General features: G+C 50.0%; 1 protein-coding gene across 2 annotated transcripts; it reads right to left on the bottom strand.

Moving 5' to 3' along the window:
- Window positions 1-2049: 2049 nt before the first annotated feature.
- On the bottom strand, window positions 2050-18972 carry CD300A (CD300a molecule). 2 transcript variants are annotated; one of them, XM_019740463.2, is made up of 8 exons: window positions 18431-18972; window positions 17944-18171; window positions 15623-15958; window positions 14720-14873; window positions 11817-11911; window positions 8352-8389; window positions 7845-7952; window positions 2050-7009 (listed from the first exon to the last, which is right to left on the bottom strand). In XM_019740463.2, exons 2-8 carry the CDS (start codon window positions 18008-18010, stop codon window positions 6881-6883), a joined length of 927 nt encoding a protein of 308 aa, XP_019596022.2. In that variant the 5' UTR covers window positions 18011-18171; window positions 18431-18972; the 3' UTR covers window positions 2050-6880. The 2 variants fall into 2 exon arrangements, with proteins under 2 accessions (XP_019596022.2, XP_074176049.1); XM_074319948.1 differs by having other exon boundaries at window positions 15698-15958; window positions 18431-18967.
- Window positions 18973-19168: the final 196 nt, after the last annotated feature.

The following is a 19168-nucleotide window of genomic DNA, read 5'->3' as shown; positions in this document are numbered from 1 at the left end:
ATGAAAAACAAAACAAACACGTAGTCTTGTGGTCACTTTCTAAACCACGGGTAAGTCAGCCCTGGGTTACCTTTCTAAAGGACTCAGGTTAATTTAGAAATACCTTCCACTTTCTTGGACCAGTTGTAAATATGCTGATTAACCTAACATTATTTAATCTTGCAAATATTTGTCATGTGGGCATTCTGTGCCAAGCACAGTGCTGTATTTTGAAGGGGGACTTGGATTGTAAACTCAGGCAAGACACAACTACGGGAGGACTTTATCAGACACCAGTGGAACCCACACCAGGATGTATAGCACCTGGGTGTATCGGCCTTCCTGGAATAGAGATCACGTGAGCAACCTATGCACAGATGGTTCAGAAAAAATTATGCATAGATATAAACAACAAAACGGATGTGGCAAAATGTTTAAAAAATAGGTGAATCTGGATAAAGGATATATGGGAGTTCTTTGTACCGTTTTCATAATTTTTCTGTAAGTTTGAAATTATTTCAAAATAAAGCGTTTTATAAAGAAAGCACTAAGGTCCAGGAGTCCGGGATGCAAAATTCTGATTTTCCATTAAATGGCACGCATCATTTCAGGTAACCTCTCTGGCCTGTGGCTCTTCTTCTATGAAACAAAGAAGGCAATCTATTTTCACTCCTGTAAAGTATTCCCTGTATGAAGAAACCTCAGCTCACCCATTGCCCTAACAAGAAAAAGAATGAAGAAAGGGAGCAAGGGAAGTTGATTTTAGTAATATATTTTATTTGCCCCAATATATCCAAAATACTATCATTCCAACATGTAATCATTGTGCTAATTAGCAATAAGATATTTTTGTTCTCTTTTCGGATCAAGGCTCTGTCTGATCCTTCAGCATCGTCAGCATCACGATTCAAGCATTGCTTGAATGTAAGAAGGATTAGCAGAGGTCGGTTTAGGAAATGATGGTTTGGCTTGGAGGATGGGGGAGTAAAGGGGGACCGGGGGACAGACTGCAAAGTCTCTGTGGGCAGAGGTAGGGATATGTTCCAAGACCCCAGTGGGTGTCTGAAACCAGACAGTACCCAACCCTATAGATACTGCTTTTTTCCTACACACACGTACCTTTTCACTTAAAGGAAGCACTTTACAGCTTCCCTTTGGCATATGCGAATTGGCAGCATCATTACTCTTGCACTTTAGGGCCATTATTAAGTCACATAAGGGTTCCTGGAACACAAGCACTACAATACCACCAACTCAATCTGATGACCAAGATGGCTACTAAGTGATTAACCGGCCGGTAGTGCACACACACAGCGTTGACATGCTGGACAAAGGGACCGTGGGTAGGATGGAGTGGGACAGAGCAAGATTTCATCACGATACTCAGAGTGGCAGGCAATTTAAAACTTATAAACTGTTTATTTTAGAATTTTCCATTTAATATTTTCAGCAGCATGTGACTGCAGGTAACTGAGATGACAGAAAGAAAAACCTTGGATAAGGGGGGACTACTGTACATGACTAAGCCTCTGTCCACATTATAGGGTTCCACAATACCACTTACATCCATCTTTCAAACCCGCATGGCCAGGACTCCAAATTGCACTGCTCCAGGGACCACCTGTGTTGAGTGAAAGATGCCACCTACAGTTTTGCCGTGCTCAGGCTTCACAGCTGTGTGAGCACTCCTGCTTGCGATTGCTCCAGCTATTTCATAATTTAACATCATCCCTCCCACTAAACTGTAAGTTCCTTGAGGACAGGGATGGTGTATCGTTTTCACTGCTATAGTCACTGCTGTGTTTTTACTGCTGAATTTAACAGTACCCATGATTGTCCAAATAATATTTGTTGAACAAACGACTAGCTGGCTGAATGAGTAAATGAATGAATACTGTCGTGATTAGAACATATCGAGGGAACTCCAAACCAATGTTTCCTCCATCTGGGTGGACTGTGACGTTTTAGTAAATATCCCTGACAATATAGGAACAGAGGTTGGGTTAGGTAGGGAACTACCTCAGTTTTTTAATGTAATTTCCTTTAAATAGCAGAAACCCCAACAAACAGTGACTTAAAGATGTTTAGGTTTATCTGTCTCCTACAACATGAACTTGGAGTAGATATAACAGCAAGAAGTTATAACAATGATATGTATTTACACACCTAACAACAGACGATCAAAATATAGGAGGTAAAAACTGCCAGCGTGGAAGGGAGAAATAGACAATTCTACAATAATAGTTGGAGACCTCGATACCCTATTCTTAATCGTGGATAGAACAACCAGACAGAAGCTAGGTAAGGAAACAGAGGACACAAATGATGCAACAACTCAACTAAATGTAATAGACAGATACAGAACACTCCACCCAACAACAACAGCATACATATTGTTCTCAAGTACATATGGGATATTTTCCAGGACAGACCGTATGTCAAGCCACAATTAAGTCTCAGTAGATTTAGAAAGATAGGTATCATAAAAAGTATCCTCTCTGACCACAACAGGATGAATTTAGAAATCAATAACAAAAGTAAAACTGGAAAAATCACAAATTTGTGGAAACTAAACAACACACTCTTCACAACCAGTAGATCAAAGAAGAAATCATACAGGGAATTTAAAAATACTTAGACATGGGAGATCCAAGATGGCATAGCAGATAAACACCGTGGCTGCTTCCTTCCATGAACACATTAAAATTACAACTAAATTATAGAACAATCAACCTGGAGAACCATCTGAAGTCTAGCTGAACTGAAGTCATATAACTAAAAAATATACAGGTAACCCCCTTATAACACGACACTTCTATAACACGGTTTCACTCTAACACAGTTTGAGAATTAGAGAAATCCCCAAACAACACAGAGCATAAAAAGAGCTTTTAAGAGCAAAAAACACATCATTCGAAATTAGGGAACTCCCCGTACACAGGGAACGTAATAAAAGCTTAGTAGTGATGATGAATAAAACATTATTTAATACATATTGATATGTTACACTTTTGGTGAAAATTGCTTTAATAAAGATATTTCTCTTAATTATAAAAACATAATAGTATGGGTGTTTTTTTTAATTTTTGGAAACTAACCCCCTTTTTTGTACAAGTTCTTTGTTTCGTATAATGCAGATTCGCATAACATGGCACTTTTTAGGAACCTAACAACCGTGTTATACAGGGGTTACCTGTAAAAAGAAGCCATGTCAAGACTAGTAGGAGGGGCAGAGATGTGGAACGAGCCTCAAACCTCCCATGGCAATTGAGAATCAGGAGGGATATCTCAGCCACAGAGGTTCCCCCTGGAGGGGCGAGAGACCCCAGCCCCCCACACCAGGCTCCCCAGCTTGGAGTACTGGTGCCAGCAAGAGGAGTCCCCATCACATCTAGCTGTGAAAACCAGTGGGGATTCCAACCATTCAGGTGGCACGGAAAGCTACAGGAAACCCAGGCGTCCTCTTAAACAGCCCACGCACAAACTCACTTGTTCGCAGGCTCCAGCGGAGGGACGGTGACTCGGGGGGCCTCAGAGACATATGGATGACAGACTGAGGAGTGCAGCTTCTGGGGGAAAGTGGAGGATAGTCCGCATTTTTCTGGTGCGAGGTCTTCCTCCTGTGAAGCTGGCAGGCGGGCGCTATCTTTCCTATGTTGAGCCCGCCCCCACAGGCTAAATCGGATTCTGATTGGCCTGATGAGCTCCACTGCTCTGCCCTGCTGACTCAGCTGGGAACCCGCACCATCCAACTCGAGCGCAGCTGGAGACTCTTTCTCATTGCACTCTTTCTTGGAAAACTATTAGAATCCATGGACCCCAGGCGGGTGGTGACTGGCCTCAGTGTGTTCTGAGACTTTTGCTGAGTCACTCCAGGCTCAGCACTGGCACTAAACCAGAGTCTGCATTAGCCTGGTGACCACAAATCTTCCCACTCTAGTGACTCCCTGAGACCCTGCCTCATCTAACTCATATATTGTATGAGCCTTTACCAGTGGCTGAACCTTAAGGGAGCCAGTAGGTGGCAGCAGGCCTCAGGGTATCCTGGCTTTTTGCAGTTACCCCAGGCCTGGTACTTGCAGCAGCCATCCTCGGCTTGCCAGGGGCTGGGGTATGGGTGGGGTGAGGGGTGTTATTGTTTAATGGGTATAGAGTTTCAGTTTTACAAGGTGAAAAGAGTTATGGAGATAAATGGTGGTGATGGTTACACAACATTATGAATGTATTTAATACCACTAAACTGTACACTTAAAATGGTTAAGATGGTAAATTTTATGTTATGTGTATTTTTTATATGCACTTCCTATATTTTTTTAAATTGGAAGGGGAAAACAGCATGCCAACCAAGAGCGTTCCTTTTAAAGGAGTTTCCTGGAAGCCCACCCAGCCACACCCGCTTACATCTCACTGGCCTGAGCTAGGTCCCAATGACCCATGGCCACTCCTAGGTGAAAGGTGGCTACAGAGAAGGAAGCAGAGATGGGGGTTGCTCAGCCGTATACAGTGTCTGCTGCAAGATTTGGACTGAAACTCATTGGACACGCTGCCCACAGCCCGTGTTCTACACCCCGTCACCTCACCCAGCTTCCCTCATCCTCCACAAGCCCCCCTGTGGACTTCAGACTCACCTACCACACAAATGCACACTCTGTCCTCTGTATCCATCCTCTTCAACTCACTTAGTCACCACATAATATCTGTTCATTCACCTGTGACCTGAGTCAGCACCTCCCACTCCCCGGGCCCCATTCCTCCCCTGTACTTAGGGGCAAAGGGGCTCATCTCACATCTACCCCTCTGACAGGCTCACCCTAGTCACCTCCTGCAGCTCGGAGACCCTCTGCTGCCACTGCTGCCCAGCAGACTCAGGGACCACTGGGTGGTTTGGACCAGGCCACACTTCTGCTACCCTCCTGCCTCTTAATTCCCATGACCACACCACCCTGGCCAGGGCTGTACACATGACTGAAGAGTTGGCAATATGGGTGGAATTAAAAACAGTGGAGAGACATATGAAAACTCCATCCTCCATATAACTGTCCCCAGAGCACCAGGAAAAAGACAGAAGTTAAATCCAAGGCATCTCCTTGCTTCTACTTGGAGGCTTGACTCCCTCCTCATCACTGAAGCCCACTGCCCACTCCCCAGTGCCGAATCCTGCCCCCCACTGTGCTCAGGGGTGCCGCCAGCACCGTCTGTGCAACACTCTCTGGCAGGGCGCGTTGACCAGCGACCCGGCTATTCAAGCTAGAACAGCTGTGTTAGTTTCCTCCTGCTGTTGTAACAAGTTACCACACAATTGGTGGCGTTAAGCAACACTGATTTATTCTCTTTCAGTTCTGGAGGTCCAAAGTCCTAAAAACAAAGTGGCAGCAGGGCTATGCTCCTGGAGGCTGCAGGGGACTATGTGTTTCCTTGCCTTTTTCAGTTTCTAGAGGCTGCACATACTCTTTGGCTTGTGGCCCTGTCCTCCATCTTCAAAACCAGTGTAGCATCTCTCTCTCTCTCTCTCTCTCTCTCTCTCTCTCTCTCTCTCTCAATCTCTCTCTCTCTCCTCTGCTTTTCTCATCACGTTGTCTTCTCTAACTCTGACCCTCATGCTTCCTCCTATAAAGCCCCTTGTGATTTCGTTGGCCCCACGTAATCCAGGACAATCCATTCGGTGTGTATGTGTCTGTGCATATGCTTATGTGTGTGTCTGCGTGTGTGTATTTCCCCTATGGTACCTCAGAACAGTAGTAAAAGGAGAGAGGAAGTGTTGATGGTGACTCACACATGCACAAATAATGAAAAATCTAAAGACGACACCAACCAGAGCAGTGTCTCTCCACCCTCTGGGGGCCCACTTACCCCTTGAAGAATCTTCTGAAAGCCATGGGCCCACATCTCAGAGAAAACTGCTCAAAGGGTACAATTTGATTGTAATGTCAATGGATAAAAACAAAAAGCTTTGACTTAAATGAAACACATCCCTTGCTTTTCACTATTATTTACTTTAAATGGGTCAAAATTTTGTTGAGTTGAAAGAAAACCCGGGAGACTTCGCACAGCCGAGGGGCGAAGGGTGGCAGGTGAGGTTCTGAGAGCCCCGGGACTGTCTGCCGCAAGCTTGAAATCCCCCTGCAGCATTTTCCAGAATGGAGAGAATCAGCTGTGACTGTCCCTCTACCTCCAAAGAAGACATCTCTCAGGATGTCCCCAACCCCTTGGATGCTCCAAGCTTCTCTGTGCTCGTTTGAGGTCAAAGCTAGGAGCTTTCTTTAATACAGGATTGCAGACACTTAGAAGGCATTGTTTAAATAACTTTCTTCTCTCTTACGCTATTTTAAACTTTACTGGTCGCTCATAAAAAATAAACCTCATGTAAGAATCCAGAGGAACCGAGGACCCTGCCCACTGCTGATTCCGGAGCCACAGGCAAGCCTTGCCTCCCTCTGACCTCAGTCTCCTTGTCTGTGAGATGAGGGGACCCCATATTGGTGCCTTTGCATTCTCCTGGCTCTCTGCCAGTTGTCCCCCTCCCCAGCAAACCTGGACACTTTCCTGGCGCTGGATTTACAAAGCTATTCAGAGGTAACATCCTATGTGAGCCGCGTCAATGCCTGGAGTCACACTGGACTGGGCCCCTGGCTTCTAACACAGAGCTGGTATGAAGTAGAGAAAAAGAGAAAAGGTGTGACAAGAGTCAGCAGGATGGCAGTGTTTCCCACAGTTCCCCACTTGTCCTCCGTGAAGCCACATGGCTGATGGTGCAAGAGGGACAGCCCACAGGAGCCCAGCTGCCTTGTGGGTCAACAATGAGGGAAGCAGCCTGAGGGGCACGTGAGTGAGGGTGAGGGAGCCGGCTGTGGGCTTCTGTGGTCCACAGAGACCGCCAGGTGGTGAGGCCAGAGATGTAGGCTTATGCCCTAATCACGCTGTACTCCGTTTCCTCCAGCTGGGGCTTCTGGGAGGGAGGGTTGTCCTTAGAATCCTGACTCTGGTGGTTGAATACCACCGAGCTGTAATGAAGATTGTCCTTGCAGGGCCCCTGCAGAGAGAAAGAGACCCAAGACTCAGTGAGAGGTGGGGGAAGCATGGACCCTCCGCTTAGGAGGGGGACACCTGAGGGGGCCTTGGGGAGGCTCCACGGGGGTGCTCCAGCCTTCCCCCCTGTCCTGCCTCTTTCTCCCATAAGGACTGGGCTCTGAGACCCTGTCCACCCGCCTGCACTACCCCGCCTGGTCAAACCACAGCACAAAGTCCCAGGCATAAGAGCAGGGGGTCCCTGAGATCCACTCTGAGGTCATCAGCTCCCAAGTAGAAAAACAAGGCCCTGTTGCTAGTCTCAGGGCCTCGTGTCTGATGCTTAAATCTATCCCCCCGTCTTCTCCACCAAATGGACCCCCAGCCTCTGTCTGAATTCTTCCATGACCCTGAAGGGCAGCCTTTTCCATTATTTTATGTGTCAGTGGCTCTGCCTAGGGGTTGACCTGCAACGGATCGTTGATAAAAACCTGAAAAGCAGAGTCGATACCAAAGAAATGTTAGGACCCAAACAGTAAGAAATCACAGGCTTTAACACTGGGTCTATGGTACATAGTAGGTGCTTCACAAAAGCTGTACTTTATTGGCTGTCAGGGCTGTACTCACTGGCCATCCTGACAGCCCCTCTGGCTCCCAGCCTACCCCCACCCCCAGCCACAATGACACCGAGCTCTGCCACAATCTGCACCTGCCCTATTCTCTGTGTGGCTGTGCCCTGGAGGGACATAAGACCACCAACCCAGCCCCTCATCCCTCTGCCTGCTGCCACACCCTACAGTGATGCCCCTGGCACACATCGCCCAGGGTCCCCATGCTGGAAGCTGGGCCCTGGCACTCACCACTGTGCTGTATTCCACCTCTGTCTGCCTCGGTTGCACAGGCTCTTCCAGAACAGGCCACGGCAGCAGTTCCAGATCGGCATAGCAAGGCTCACTCAGCTGGGCATCCTGGGGTGGGGTGGGGAAGGGAGGCGGGGCTTGGTGGCTGAGCCCAGGGGAGCCTCTGTCCTGCTTCTCTGCAGACATCTGCTCCTCCCTGCATGCTCTAGGTGCCCCAGCCTTCCCACCCCGCCTCCCCACTCCCCCGCTCTGGTCCTCTCTGGCCAGTATTTGAACGCTCCTCAGGTCAACAGCTGGGCTGGAAGGACCCTGCCTCATTCACTTGCCCTCGGGGAAGGGGACAGACTGGCCAAAGCTGGAGACAAGACCCAGTGACCAGATCTGCCAGGTGAGGATCCCACTCTGTCCATCAATGATCCATCTAGACCTCACTAGCGATGGGACAGTCCAACCCCCAGCACCCTGTGTCCCCACCCAGCCACTGACACTCCTGGTAGCATTTCTTACCTGGCTGGGGTCCTGCAGGGGCTCCAGATTCTCACGAGCTAGAGACAAGGGATGGGGGAGAGCGAGGAGGTTGAATCCAGAACAAGGCAGGGATGGCGCTACCTATGATCCACCTGGAGAAAGGCCTTTGCCTACACACGTTGGCCCTAGGGACCTCTCACTTCAGGTCTGCAGCACGGCTGGAACTCAAGGGTTTGTTGACAGGGTGAATTAGTGAATGAGGAAAGGAATGAGTGAAGAAAGAGTGAGTGAATGAATGAGTAAGTGAATGAACTAACGGGCCAACTGTAGGTTGGGGAGGGTGGCAAACAGAACTAGTTCTCAAAACAGTCACTCACAGAGAATGCCTGGGGGTGGGGGAGAAGACAGGAAGGAAGGATGCCCGTGAACAGCAGCTGTGGAAGATGCAAAAGCTTGGGAGATGTCTTTCACAACAGTGTGAATATATTTAACACTACTGTTCTGTCAATTTAAAAGTGGTTAGGATGGCAAATGTTATGTCATGTGCTTTTTACCACACAAAAAAAATAAAAAATAAATGCAGCTCCGTAGGCCCCGGCCCAGACACAGTGAATCAGAAACGCTGAGGATGGATTCCACAATCTGCTTTAACAAGCCCTAAAAATTTTAAAACTAAACTAAAATGAGCTGTCCTTGTAAAGACCTGGAACTGCACCAAACCATGAAAAGTCACCGGGCTCGTCTGCTCCGTCCCCCTGGCCTGGGGGCCGGATGCTCACACATAGAAAGCCCAGAGCTCGGAGGGATCACAGCTCAGGGCACACAACCTTTCCCTTCTGTCACCTGCAGTGTTGCTTCTGCCTCTGAGCACAGCTCTGTGCACCCTGGCTCTTCCAACCCGGGACCCAGGAGCTGGTGGGCATGCACACCCAGCCAGAATGCCCCGGGCTCGCTGCACTAGATGCCACAGGGAGAGGCAGTGTCCACCCCTTAGGGACCCTCAAAGTCAAAGGTGAAATGATACCTACAGTCAGAGACACCAGACCACATATGACAGAAGTGTTTGCTGAGCCCGCTCAACTGACTTAACAAACACGCAACCAGGCTCTGAGTTGTGAACACATTCTGTTCCAAGTGCTGCGTCGGGCTCCACACCACCCACCCCCTCAACTGGGACAGGCGCTCTGATGGGGAGGATTGAAAGGGCAGGTGGGGAAGAGATGGGGGCACATCGCTGGGGTGGGAAGGTGGCATTGAGAAAGTTCGGCCGTAGCCACCTGGATAGGTCCGGTCTACCCTGGTAAAGACAGTGGCCCCCAGTGGCCCCCCAGAACCCAGCACAGGGCCTGGTGCACAGTAGGTGCCCAGGACAACTTTGCTATGTGAGTGAGTAAGTGAGTGAGTGAGTGAGGAGAACTGTGAGTGGGTGTGGTGAGTGGGGGTGGGGATGGCAAAGGGACAGGGGACAACAGCAAGACAGCCCAGATGTGACCAGGAGACAGGAGCTGAGGCTTGCAAAGCAGGGGAGGGAGAGTCAGGATATTTGAACAGAAAGCCTGTCTCCTCAGAGCATCAGGTAAAAAGGTGTAATCCACGCACACACCTATGAACTCTGCCGTCAGGGATTTTTAGAAGAACATTTAATAGCAGGGAAAATGACACAATGCCTTAAGCGCAGGAAAAATAGGTTTAAGAGAGGAATAAAGGTATGAAGCAAACATTTTAAGAAATCATATGTGCATAGATGGCATCGAAATGACTGGAAGGACATACCTCAAATGTCAGTGGTTGGTTTTCTCAGTGATGGGAGTTTTCGTTTTTATTTATCACAGGGATTTATTTCCTCCTTTGTGCTTTTACTTACTTTTGAGTTTTCTACAACCATCACACAGCCCTTTTTTAAAAGAGGATCCTTTCTAGGTGAAAGAGCACTGCGGGAATCCCTGGGACCCACAGATTTGAAGCAATCCAGGCTGGGAAAGTCCCCATGTGGTAGGCAGTGCCTACATGTTGGCTGGAGTTTAAAAGGAGGGCACCCGAAAATGATGTGGGGAAGGAGATGGGAAGCGGAAGTGGTTTTCTTTGCTTACTGGAAGGACTCTGTGCTGACACAAATTCCTCTCCTAAAGACCTGAGCCCTGATAGGGTGACAGCCTGGGCCCCGTGGAGGGGTGGAAGGGCTGGAGGTGAGAGCATAAGGCAGTGGTCACCCGTCCCCCAGCCCCCTGCCCTTGCCCCCAGCGTATACCAGCTCCCAAGTAGCACTGCGGTGTGGAGAGAATAATCCCCTACCCGCTCACCCAATCTCACTGCAGCCTTTGAAAGTCAGGACAAAGATTCCCCAGAGAACCCTCTGCTCGTGGAATCAAGAACTCTGAGCACAGGAGGGACCTATCGGCTCACACTTCAGCTCAGGCAGAAATCTGTGCTCCTACAGGAGACTGTCAGCCTCCAGCCAGCACCAAGAAGGGGCAACATCATCCATTCTTGTGTGTTCTTCTGTTTACTTAATTCACTCATCGAGTGTTTATTGAGCACCTACTTACTGAGTGCCAGACCCTTACTGGGTGCTGGGTGCACCACACATGTTCTCTCTTTTAATCTGAGCTCAGAGCAGAGCAACTGGACCACAGATGCCAGGAGGTTCCTGGGCTGCCCATTGCGGCTGGAGATATTAAACAATACATTCACTCAACTGATTGTGTGCCTTCTCAAGTCATGGTCCCTGATCTTAAGGAGTCGCATGGGCTGGTGGGAGGCTGGCAAGGAAGCAAGTGGTGACCATCTGGTGGAAAAAGGGCTACCGTGTTTCCCCGAAAATGAGACCGGGTCTTATATTAAGGTTTGCTCCAAAAGACGCTTTAGGGCTTATGTCCAGGGGATGTCATCCTGAAAAGTCATGCTAGGGCTGATTTTCTGGTGAGGTCTTATTTTCAGGGAGACACGGTATGATGGTAGAGGTACACCCAAGAAGGGCCCCCACCCTGTTCTTTGGGGACCAGGAAAAGGTCCTAGAGGAAAGGAATTCTGAGGGCAGCCCTCAGGGCCCACCAGGAGTGAGGCAGAGAAAGGGGGCAGGAGAGGCTCTCTTTCCAGGTGCCCAGAGAAAACCCAGAAGGTGAGACAAGTCATAGCTCTTGGCAGGTGACAAGAACTTGGGAATAGCTGCCTTTTGGGGTGTAAGGATGGGCGGAGGGGTGGGCAGGGCCAGACTGGAGGACAGTGACTGTCCTGGAGGGGCCTGGACTTTGGAGGACGTGGGAGGTCATGCGAGGGTTTTAAACAGAAGAGGGACAGTGCTTCACGGAAAGGCCTCCATCTGGGGAACCACCTCCCACAGCCCGTCTCCACCGTACTAGTGTCACCTGCTTCGGGTCTGCCCTCTAGGGTCACCCAGCATATACAGTCTGAGGGCATATATTCAATGCCCATCTGGGAACAAGGACTAAGAGACTTGGAGACAAGAGGGTAAGGTCAGGTCCTGTCCACCCTGATCAAACTCACCTTTGCTCCGTCTCCGAACCATTCTCCAGGCCAGCAGTGAGGTTCCTCCCAAAAGCAGCAGCAGAACTCCTAAGAAGGAGAGCAGCACGTGGAGCCTGGAGGAGAGACACAGAATGGTCTAGGAGGGGCAGGGAGTGTGCCTTCCCTCCTTTGTTTCCATAGATAGATAAGGTCATATTAAAAAAAAAAAAAAGATTCAAAGGAAGACATACAGATGGCCAACAGATATATGAAAAGGTACTCAACATCACTAGTTACACAGGAAATGCAAATCAAAACCACCTCATTCCGGTCAGAACGGCTCTCATCAATAAATCAACAAACAAGTGCTGGTGAGGATGTGGAGAAAAGGGCACCCTCACACAGTGCTAGTGGGAATGTAAATTGGTGCAGCCACTATGGAAAACAGTATGGCGGTTCCTCAAAAATTAAGAATAGAGCTACCATGTGACCCAGCAATCCCTCTTCTGGGTAGCTTCCCCCAAAATTGAAAACACTTATTTGTAAAGATATCTGCACCCCTGTGTTCATTGCAGCATTATTCATAACAGCCAAGACATGGAAACAACCCAAGGGACCTTTGACAGATGACGGGATAAAGAAGATGTGGGACATACATACAATTGAATACTGCTCGGCAATAAAAAAAAGATGAAATATTGCCTTTTGCGACAACACGAATGGATCTTGAGAGTATTACGCTAAGTGAAATAATTCAGACAGAAAAGGACAAGAGCCATATGATTTCACTCGTATGTGGGATATAAAATAGAAAGCAACAGACGAACAAACAAAACACATATATAAACACACACACAAAAAAACCAAACTCATAGATACAGACAACAGAATGGTGGTTACCAGAGGGGAAGAGGGTGTGTGTGGGGAGGGGTGGGGGTGGGGAATGAACAGGGTAAAGGGGGTCAAATACATGGTGACGGAAGGAGACTAGACATTGGGTAGTGAGCACACAATAAAGTATACAGACGTCGAATTATAAAGTTGTACACCTGAAATTTGTAGATAATGTTAACCAATGTTACCCCAATATATCTAATTAAAAAAAAAGCATAAAGTCCCCTTTCTACACACACCCCACCTACCCAATTCCCGCACCCCAACACACAGCATACTTAAGAAACTTCCAGACAAGAATATATGAATGCACATTATTTCCTCCTTTTCTCACACAAAGGAGGCATAGTACAAATACCAGTTTTTCACCTAACAATACACCTTGGAGGTCTTTCCATGTCACTGCGTATAGAAGTCCATCACTCTTTTCACACCCATTACATGGGTGGGCCATCATTTATTTAACCCTTCCCTGTCAATGGGCATTTCACCAAGTCTCTTACAATTACAAACATTGCAGCAAAGAACCACCTTGTAGCTCTACCATTGCACCTGTGGACCAGCAGCCACAGACTTACCCGGAAGCCAGTTAGGGTTCGGGCCCCTCACTTGCTTGGGCCCCTCCTTTCACGCCTACCTTGCATTCTAAAGTTCTTGTCTTTGTCTTAAAGATGCACCGCCCCTCCCCCCACACGGCACAGGCTTAAGGCCCCACAAAACCCAGCTCTGTCCCCCATGTGTGTATCTGCAGAGTCAGTTCCTGGAAGCGGTCTGCTTGGGGTCTGAATTTCACCTTGCCTGATATTGTCACTTGGGTTGGTAGGAAGCCTGTGGAAAGGCTGTCGTGTAGTGAAGAATCTAAGTGGCCTCTGATCCTGGCTCCTGGGTGGGAGGCCCTAAACCCTGGGGATTTCCCTCTTATTGGAACTCCCTTGCATCACATCCGAGATTATGCCAAGAGATGAGGTGACTCAGAATGCGGGCTGGTCACCAGAAGGACCCACCACATGGTTAGGGCTCTGAGTCAGCCTCACCTTCAGGGAGCGGAGGGGGCTGGGGATTGAGTTCAGTCACGTGGCCAGTGATTCAATCAGTTGTGCCTATGTGATGAAACCCAAATGAAAACTCTGGACACCAGAGCGTGAAGGAGCTTCCTGGCTGGTGAACACATCTGTATCCCACGTGAGTGATGCGCCCTGACTCCAGTGGGAACCCCCAAATGTATATCCAGTTGGTCAGCAGTGTGATGCTCTGGCATCTAAGGTCAGGTCGTTTTATGGGACGGAGCCCTTAAGCTGTGGAGTCTGCGCTAACTCCACGGGTCAGTGCTAGCACGGAATTGCATGACACCAGGTGGTGTCAGGATAGGGAGGCTGGGAACCCCAGACATGGGTTAGGACAGCATGCATTTCTCTAGGGAGACAGTCTATAAGAGTTGTCAGATTCTCCTCGGCTTTGAGAAACCCAAACAAGGTCAAGAATCACTAGTTCACATGGGGATAACCTAAGACTTTGGAATCACATAACGCTGGGGTGGAAGCCCAGCCTGCCTCTTGTAGCTACAGGACCCGGCAAACCGCTTAACCTGTCCGAGCCTGAGTTTCCCCATCTGTAAATGAGGGTGATAAGGGTACAGAGTTGCAGTGAGGAGCATATGAGAACGCTCACGTAAGGCATTCAGCACGTGCCTGGTGGGATGTCATCAGCTCATTAAATGTTACTTTCCTCCCATTCACCTCCCAGCTCCTCCCCAAGAAGCTTCTCTCGGAGCTCAGGGCAGGTCCAGCGTGGCCTTAACAGTCCAAGCCGGGATGTACAGACTGTGGCTTCCAGCCTGGGTCTGGTGCAAAGGGAGTCAGCGACCCCAGCCAGCAGGGGCGTGACTCCCACCCTCACCCCCTCCATCCCCTCCATTCCTCCACCCCCCAGCTCCCCTCCTCCACCCCCATTCCCCTCTCCCCCCTCCCCCATCCTCTAGGACCACATGGCCAGGGAGGAGGTGGTGCCCTGAGCTCTGTCCCTCCAGGACACGGGACAGGGTGCCTTACCCCCAGCCCTGGCTCGGTGGCAGGACGTGCTCCTGGCTGTTCGCGCTGTGGGTGGCATTCACGGCAGGACAAACTGTGCACACAGTTGGGATCTGGGCTGTGACTGTCGAGGTTGTGGCTCTAATGATACTTGTAGGTGACGTTGATGTTGATGCTGGTGCAGAAACACAAATCAGACCCAGGGACCTTTCTTCTGACTCTCCCACCACTTGCCAATACCTTTGTGTTGGATTTCACAGAAAATGCTCACTCAGGAAGGGGACAGCATGGAGGAGCGTGGGCCCAAACTCTCCCCAGGATTGTCCTGGGACAACTGAGCATCTAACAGGATGCGGGTACCACCCCCAAGAATCCTGAATCCATCCTGCTGAGGGGGTCACAGCCTTCCAGAGAACCCCTAAGTCACCTCCACACCCAGTCTTGTCCCCCTCCAGCCACAGCCACATGCTGCTTCCAGAAACGTCTGTGTAAACTACAAATCTGACGAGTCACTTATTAGAGCTCCCCTGTCTGCCTCTGGGTTCAGCTCCCAGCCTTTCCCCACACAGCTCCGGGCTCCTGTGGGGCTGACCCACAGCGTCTCCTCTCCTCTCCTCCCGTCCCCTCCCCTCCTTTCCCATCCCCTCCCCTCCCCTCCTCTCCTGACAAGCTCTCCTCCACACCTGCTCTCTTGGCCTCCCTTTCACCTGATAAGCACCTTACCATTCCTCAAGATTGGGTACAGACGCCAGCTCTTCCAGGAAGCCTCTCTGACACTCTCTCTGTCTCTCTGTCTCTCTCCCCTCCCCTCACCCCCACTCCTGGTTTGCCCCGAGTCTCTGATCTGATTCCTGCCTGGGCTACTCCGACCTGAGACCCTTCAGGTGCCCCGGAGCTGGTACAATGGGAGGGTGTGCGGCTCACCTGGGAACACAGACACCTTAATCTTGAACATGGGGTCCAGACCCAATGATATATCAATCCCACACATGTACGTGCCTCCATCTTCCTCTGTGAGGCTGTCCAAGGTCACTGTGAAGGTGAGGTTTGCTGGATCATCCCTGATGGACACGTGGCCTCTCCTCACTTCTCTCTCTGACCTTGTCGTCTCCACAATCTTCTTCGATGTCAGTGACGAGCATGAGTTGTCACACCAGTATTTGATATGTTTTCTGAATTGCTCCTCGTACCGACACTGCACGCTCAGGGATCCCCCCACAGTGCCCGTCACGGTGCGGGGGCCACTCAGAGACAAAGAGCCTGGAAGACACAGCCACATCCCAGATCCTCACCAGATGGGCCAGGGTCGGGGTGCTCTGAGTCACCCCCACAGGTTTCCCCCTTTCACATCAGTTATCCCCTATCATCCAGATCACATCTTGAGTGTCCCCCCTTCCTCTCTGTCACCCCAAGATTTTGATCACAGCAGCCCCTTCCTCCAGACCCTGCCCTATTTCTTGCTGTCTTTCCCATCCCTCACTTCCAAACTTGTCAGGACCACAAGAACTCACCCCAAGTACCCTGCTCTCCCTGGAGGCCCACTCCCGCCCTGAGCACTTCAGGGATTTGAAGAACTGCTCGCATGCATCTCTGTGCCCACGAAGGAACTATGACCAAGGATAGAGAGAGGGCTGCCAAACAGTCCCCAAACACTGGCCATGCTCGGGAAATCTCACGTATAAAAATCATTCACACACACGAAAAGTTTACTGATGACGCCCTTCATTTCATCCTGTCTGACTTCAGTTCGCCCAGCTCTTATAGACTTAATTTCCAAGGAAGCTCATTTTTTGTTTCCAAGAGTTATGTCTGCATTTTCCCAAACTGCTCTCAGAGACAGAGCTGGGAGAGTAAGGTGAGGCGTGTGACACCGACGCTGGCCACCTCACGGAGGACTCGTCCCCGACCCTGGGCACTTGTGTGTGCAACTACTTGTCACCTTTGTAATTCTGTGATCAGGCCCCCAAATGGGGGTGAGGGAGGGGCTTGCTCTCTTTTCTTAAAGTTAGAACTCCTTAAATTTACTTGCTTTTTCAGGTTCTCAAATCCCCATCACTGCTCTATGTCCCTGGTGCCAAAACTGACCACTAGTTCCTGTCAGTCACTCCACAGGGGGCCTGTCAGGACCTCCTCTCCTGGCCTGGATAAGCAGATGCCCTGCAGAGACGGCTACCCCAAGCCCTGTCATAGGTGTGACATTTACTGACATGCTCAGTAGCGATTGCCAAGGTGTAGTGGAAAGGGCATCAGAAGAATCTGGGTTTATGTCTCTGCTCTATGGTATAGCAGCTGTGTGTTCTGAGGCACGTTACTTAACCTCTCTGAGCTTCAGATGCTTGATCTGTCAAGTGGTGATAAGTGGTAGGCCTCACGTGGCATTTGGGGACATTGAGTGAAAAAAGGGTGTGAGTGACACAGATATCAGGAAGGAACCACGAGCTCTCGGTGCAGGCAGATCCCGTGAGAACACAAGAACACTGAGAAGGTCAGTAGACAAAATAGTGGTAAGAGGATGACCATTTCCAAATTAATTCACAAAAAGTCATAGCTTTCCGACAGAAATAGAAATAGAATCTGTTTGAGAAGAGCTGTAAGCTACTGAGAGGCACAGAAGATAAATTGTGGGAAGGAGGCCCTGTTCTTCTTAGTGGAGAAAGTCTCCTCCCTTCCCTTCCCACAGTTTCTCTCCCTCCCTGCTGTCCTTCTCCCCTCTGCCCCCTCCCCCCGCTGGCCCTTAGGCCCCAGCCCTCCAGCGGCCCTGGCTATGCACTCCCACCTCCCTGAGACATGACCCGTTCCTGCCCAGTCCCCACACTTCCTCCATCCCCTGGAAGTGGTGAACCAGGAGGGCGCCTCCCGTCAAAACACAGCCCCTCGGGTGCGCTTAGGGCAGCCACTCTTCCACCCACTCTGCTGGCTGCTTCCTTCCTGCCTCTCGCCCTCCTTCTTCCTGTATTAATTCATCTGAACACCTCCCGCAAAGCCCCTCCTCTGTGCCAACCCCTTTGCCCCACCATGGCTCATCCAAGGTCAGATGGATGCCTAAGGAGAGACAAACCCTCGCCCCTTTCCCTCCCAGGGTGCGGTCCTTCCATCTGTCCACCTTGCATGGTGGTTAGAGTACATCCCATTCTGAGTTCAGTATGGAGTCCAGACTCAGGGTGCTTTCGGTAACAGCTCCTGCAGCCCTCCCCCTTCTGCCCTCCCTCCCTCCCTCCCGCTGACCCTCCCCCGCAGCCCCTCACCTGGGACCCAGAGAAGCAGCAGAGCCAGAGCAGAAGGCAGCCACAGTGCTCGGTCCTGCTGGGTCATCTCTCCAGCACAGAGGTCGCCTGCAGCAGCATCAGGTCCCAGCTGGACCCGGGGCTTCGATCTTCCTCAAAGGGGAGGGCCAAGTCTCCAAGGCTCCCACTTCTGCTTTCCTTTCTGCTGCTGCTTCCTTGTTCAGCTTCCTTTTGGTTCTGTTCCTAGAGCTGGTAAGAAAATGGAGGACCCTGAGGGAGCAAAGCTGGGGTGGCTGGCTGAGACACCCCAGGAACTGTGCACTTTCCTACTTAATCCCATTTGAGTTGCAGTTTCTGTATATTATTTCCAGTGAGGAAACACCCCCCCCCAGCTCACAGTCCTGCACACCCCCCACCCCACCCCCATCACATCCCCCAAGACCACAGGGCCAGCTTTCCTTCCAGTCGGGCCCAGAAACACCCGCCCCCCCAACCCTACCCCCGTTACCTGTGGGCTGGTGGTCAGGGAACTAGTCTTGGAAACGTGTCCTGAACTTGGCCCAAAGGTCCTCAGGCTGCGACCTCCCGGTATGGCCCCTACTGGACCCAGCTCAGGGCTGGGCCCAGCGCAGGGACTCAGCAAGCTCTTTAGCCCACAGGAGCACCTTCCCCAGAAGCGAGTGCAAGGGAACCAAGGAGACTTGCTGGTTCACTTTCTGGAACTTTCTGAAGACAGTTTGGTAGGCATTGGGAGAATTTCTATAACACTACAGTCACAGATGAACTCACACTGATGAAGCTCAAGATTAAGATCTTGAACGAAACAGGAACACGTAGGGCAGGCATCACACTTGTCGGTTTACTTGTCAAATACTTGTCAGGTTTCCCCAGAAATACGTATTGTCCAACTCAACCACCAAAAGGCATGCTACGGTCTGAATGTCAAGGTTAAGCGGGGGAAGAACCAGACTGAGAAGCTGGAGGCTGGGTTCTCGTTAACTCATCCACTTGCTGCCGGTGTGATCTTGAGCGAAACCCGTGGCTTCTATAAAATGTCGATAGTAAAAGCTAATCAATGGGAATAAATAGTATAATATAATAATGAATTAAATACTCAAATGTGACATAATATCCTTAGGCCAGTTTTTTCCCAAGGGAATACCTCTTTAATGAAAAGCAATAGGAAAATAGGATTTGATAGGGAGACTATGCTTTACAAGTAATCTATGGGAGGGGCCAGCCCGGT

The sequence above is a fragment of the Rhinolophus sinicus genome, linkage group LG15 (assembly GCF_036562045.2).
Source record: "Rhinolophus sinicus isolate RSC01 linkage group LG15, ASM3656204v1, whole genome shotgun sequence".
In the NCBI taxonomy this organism is placed as follows: Eukaryota; Metazoa; Chordata; class Mammalia; order Chiroptera; family Rhinolophidae; genus Rhinolophus; species Rhinolophus sinicus.
Note: the sequence above shows the minus strand (reverse complement) of the source record. Positions and strands in the feature narration are given on the sequence as shown.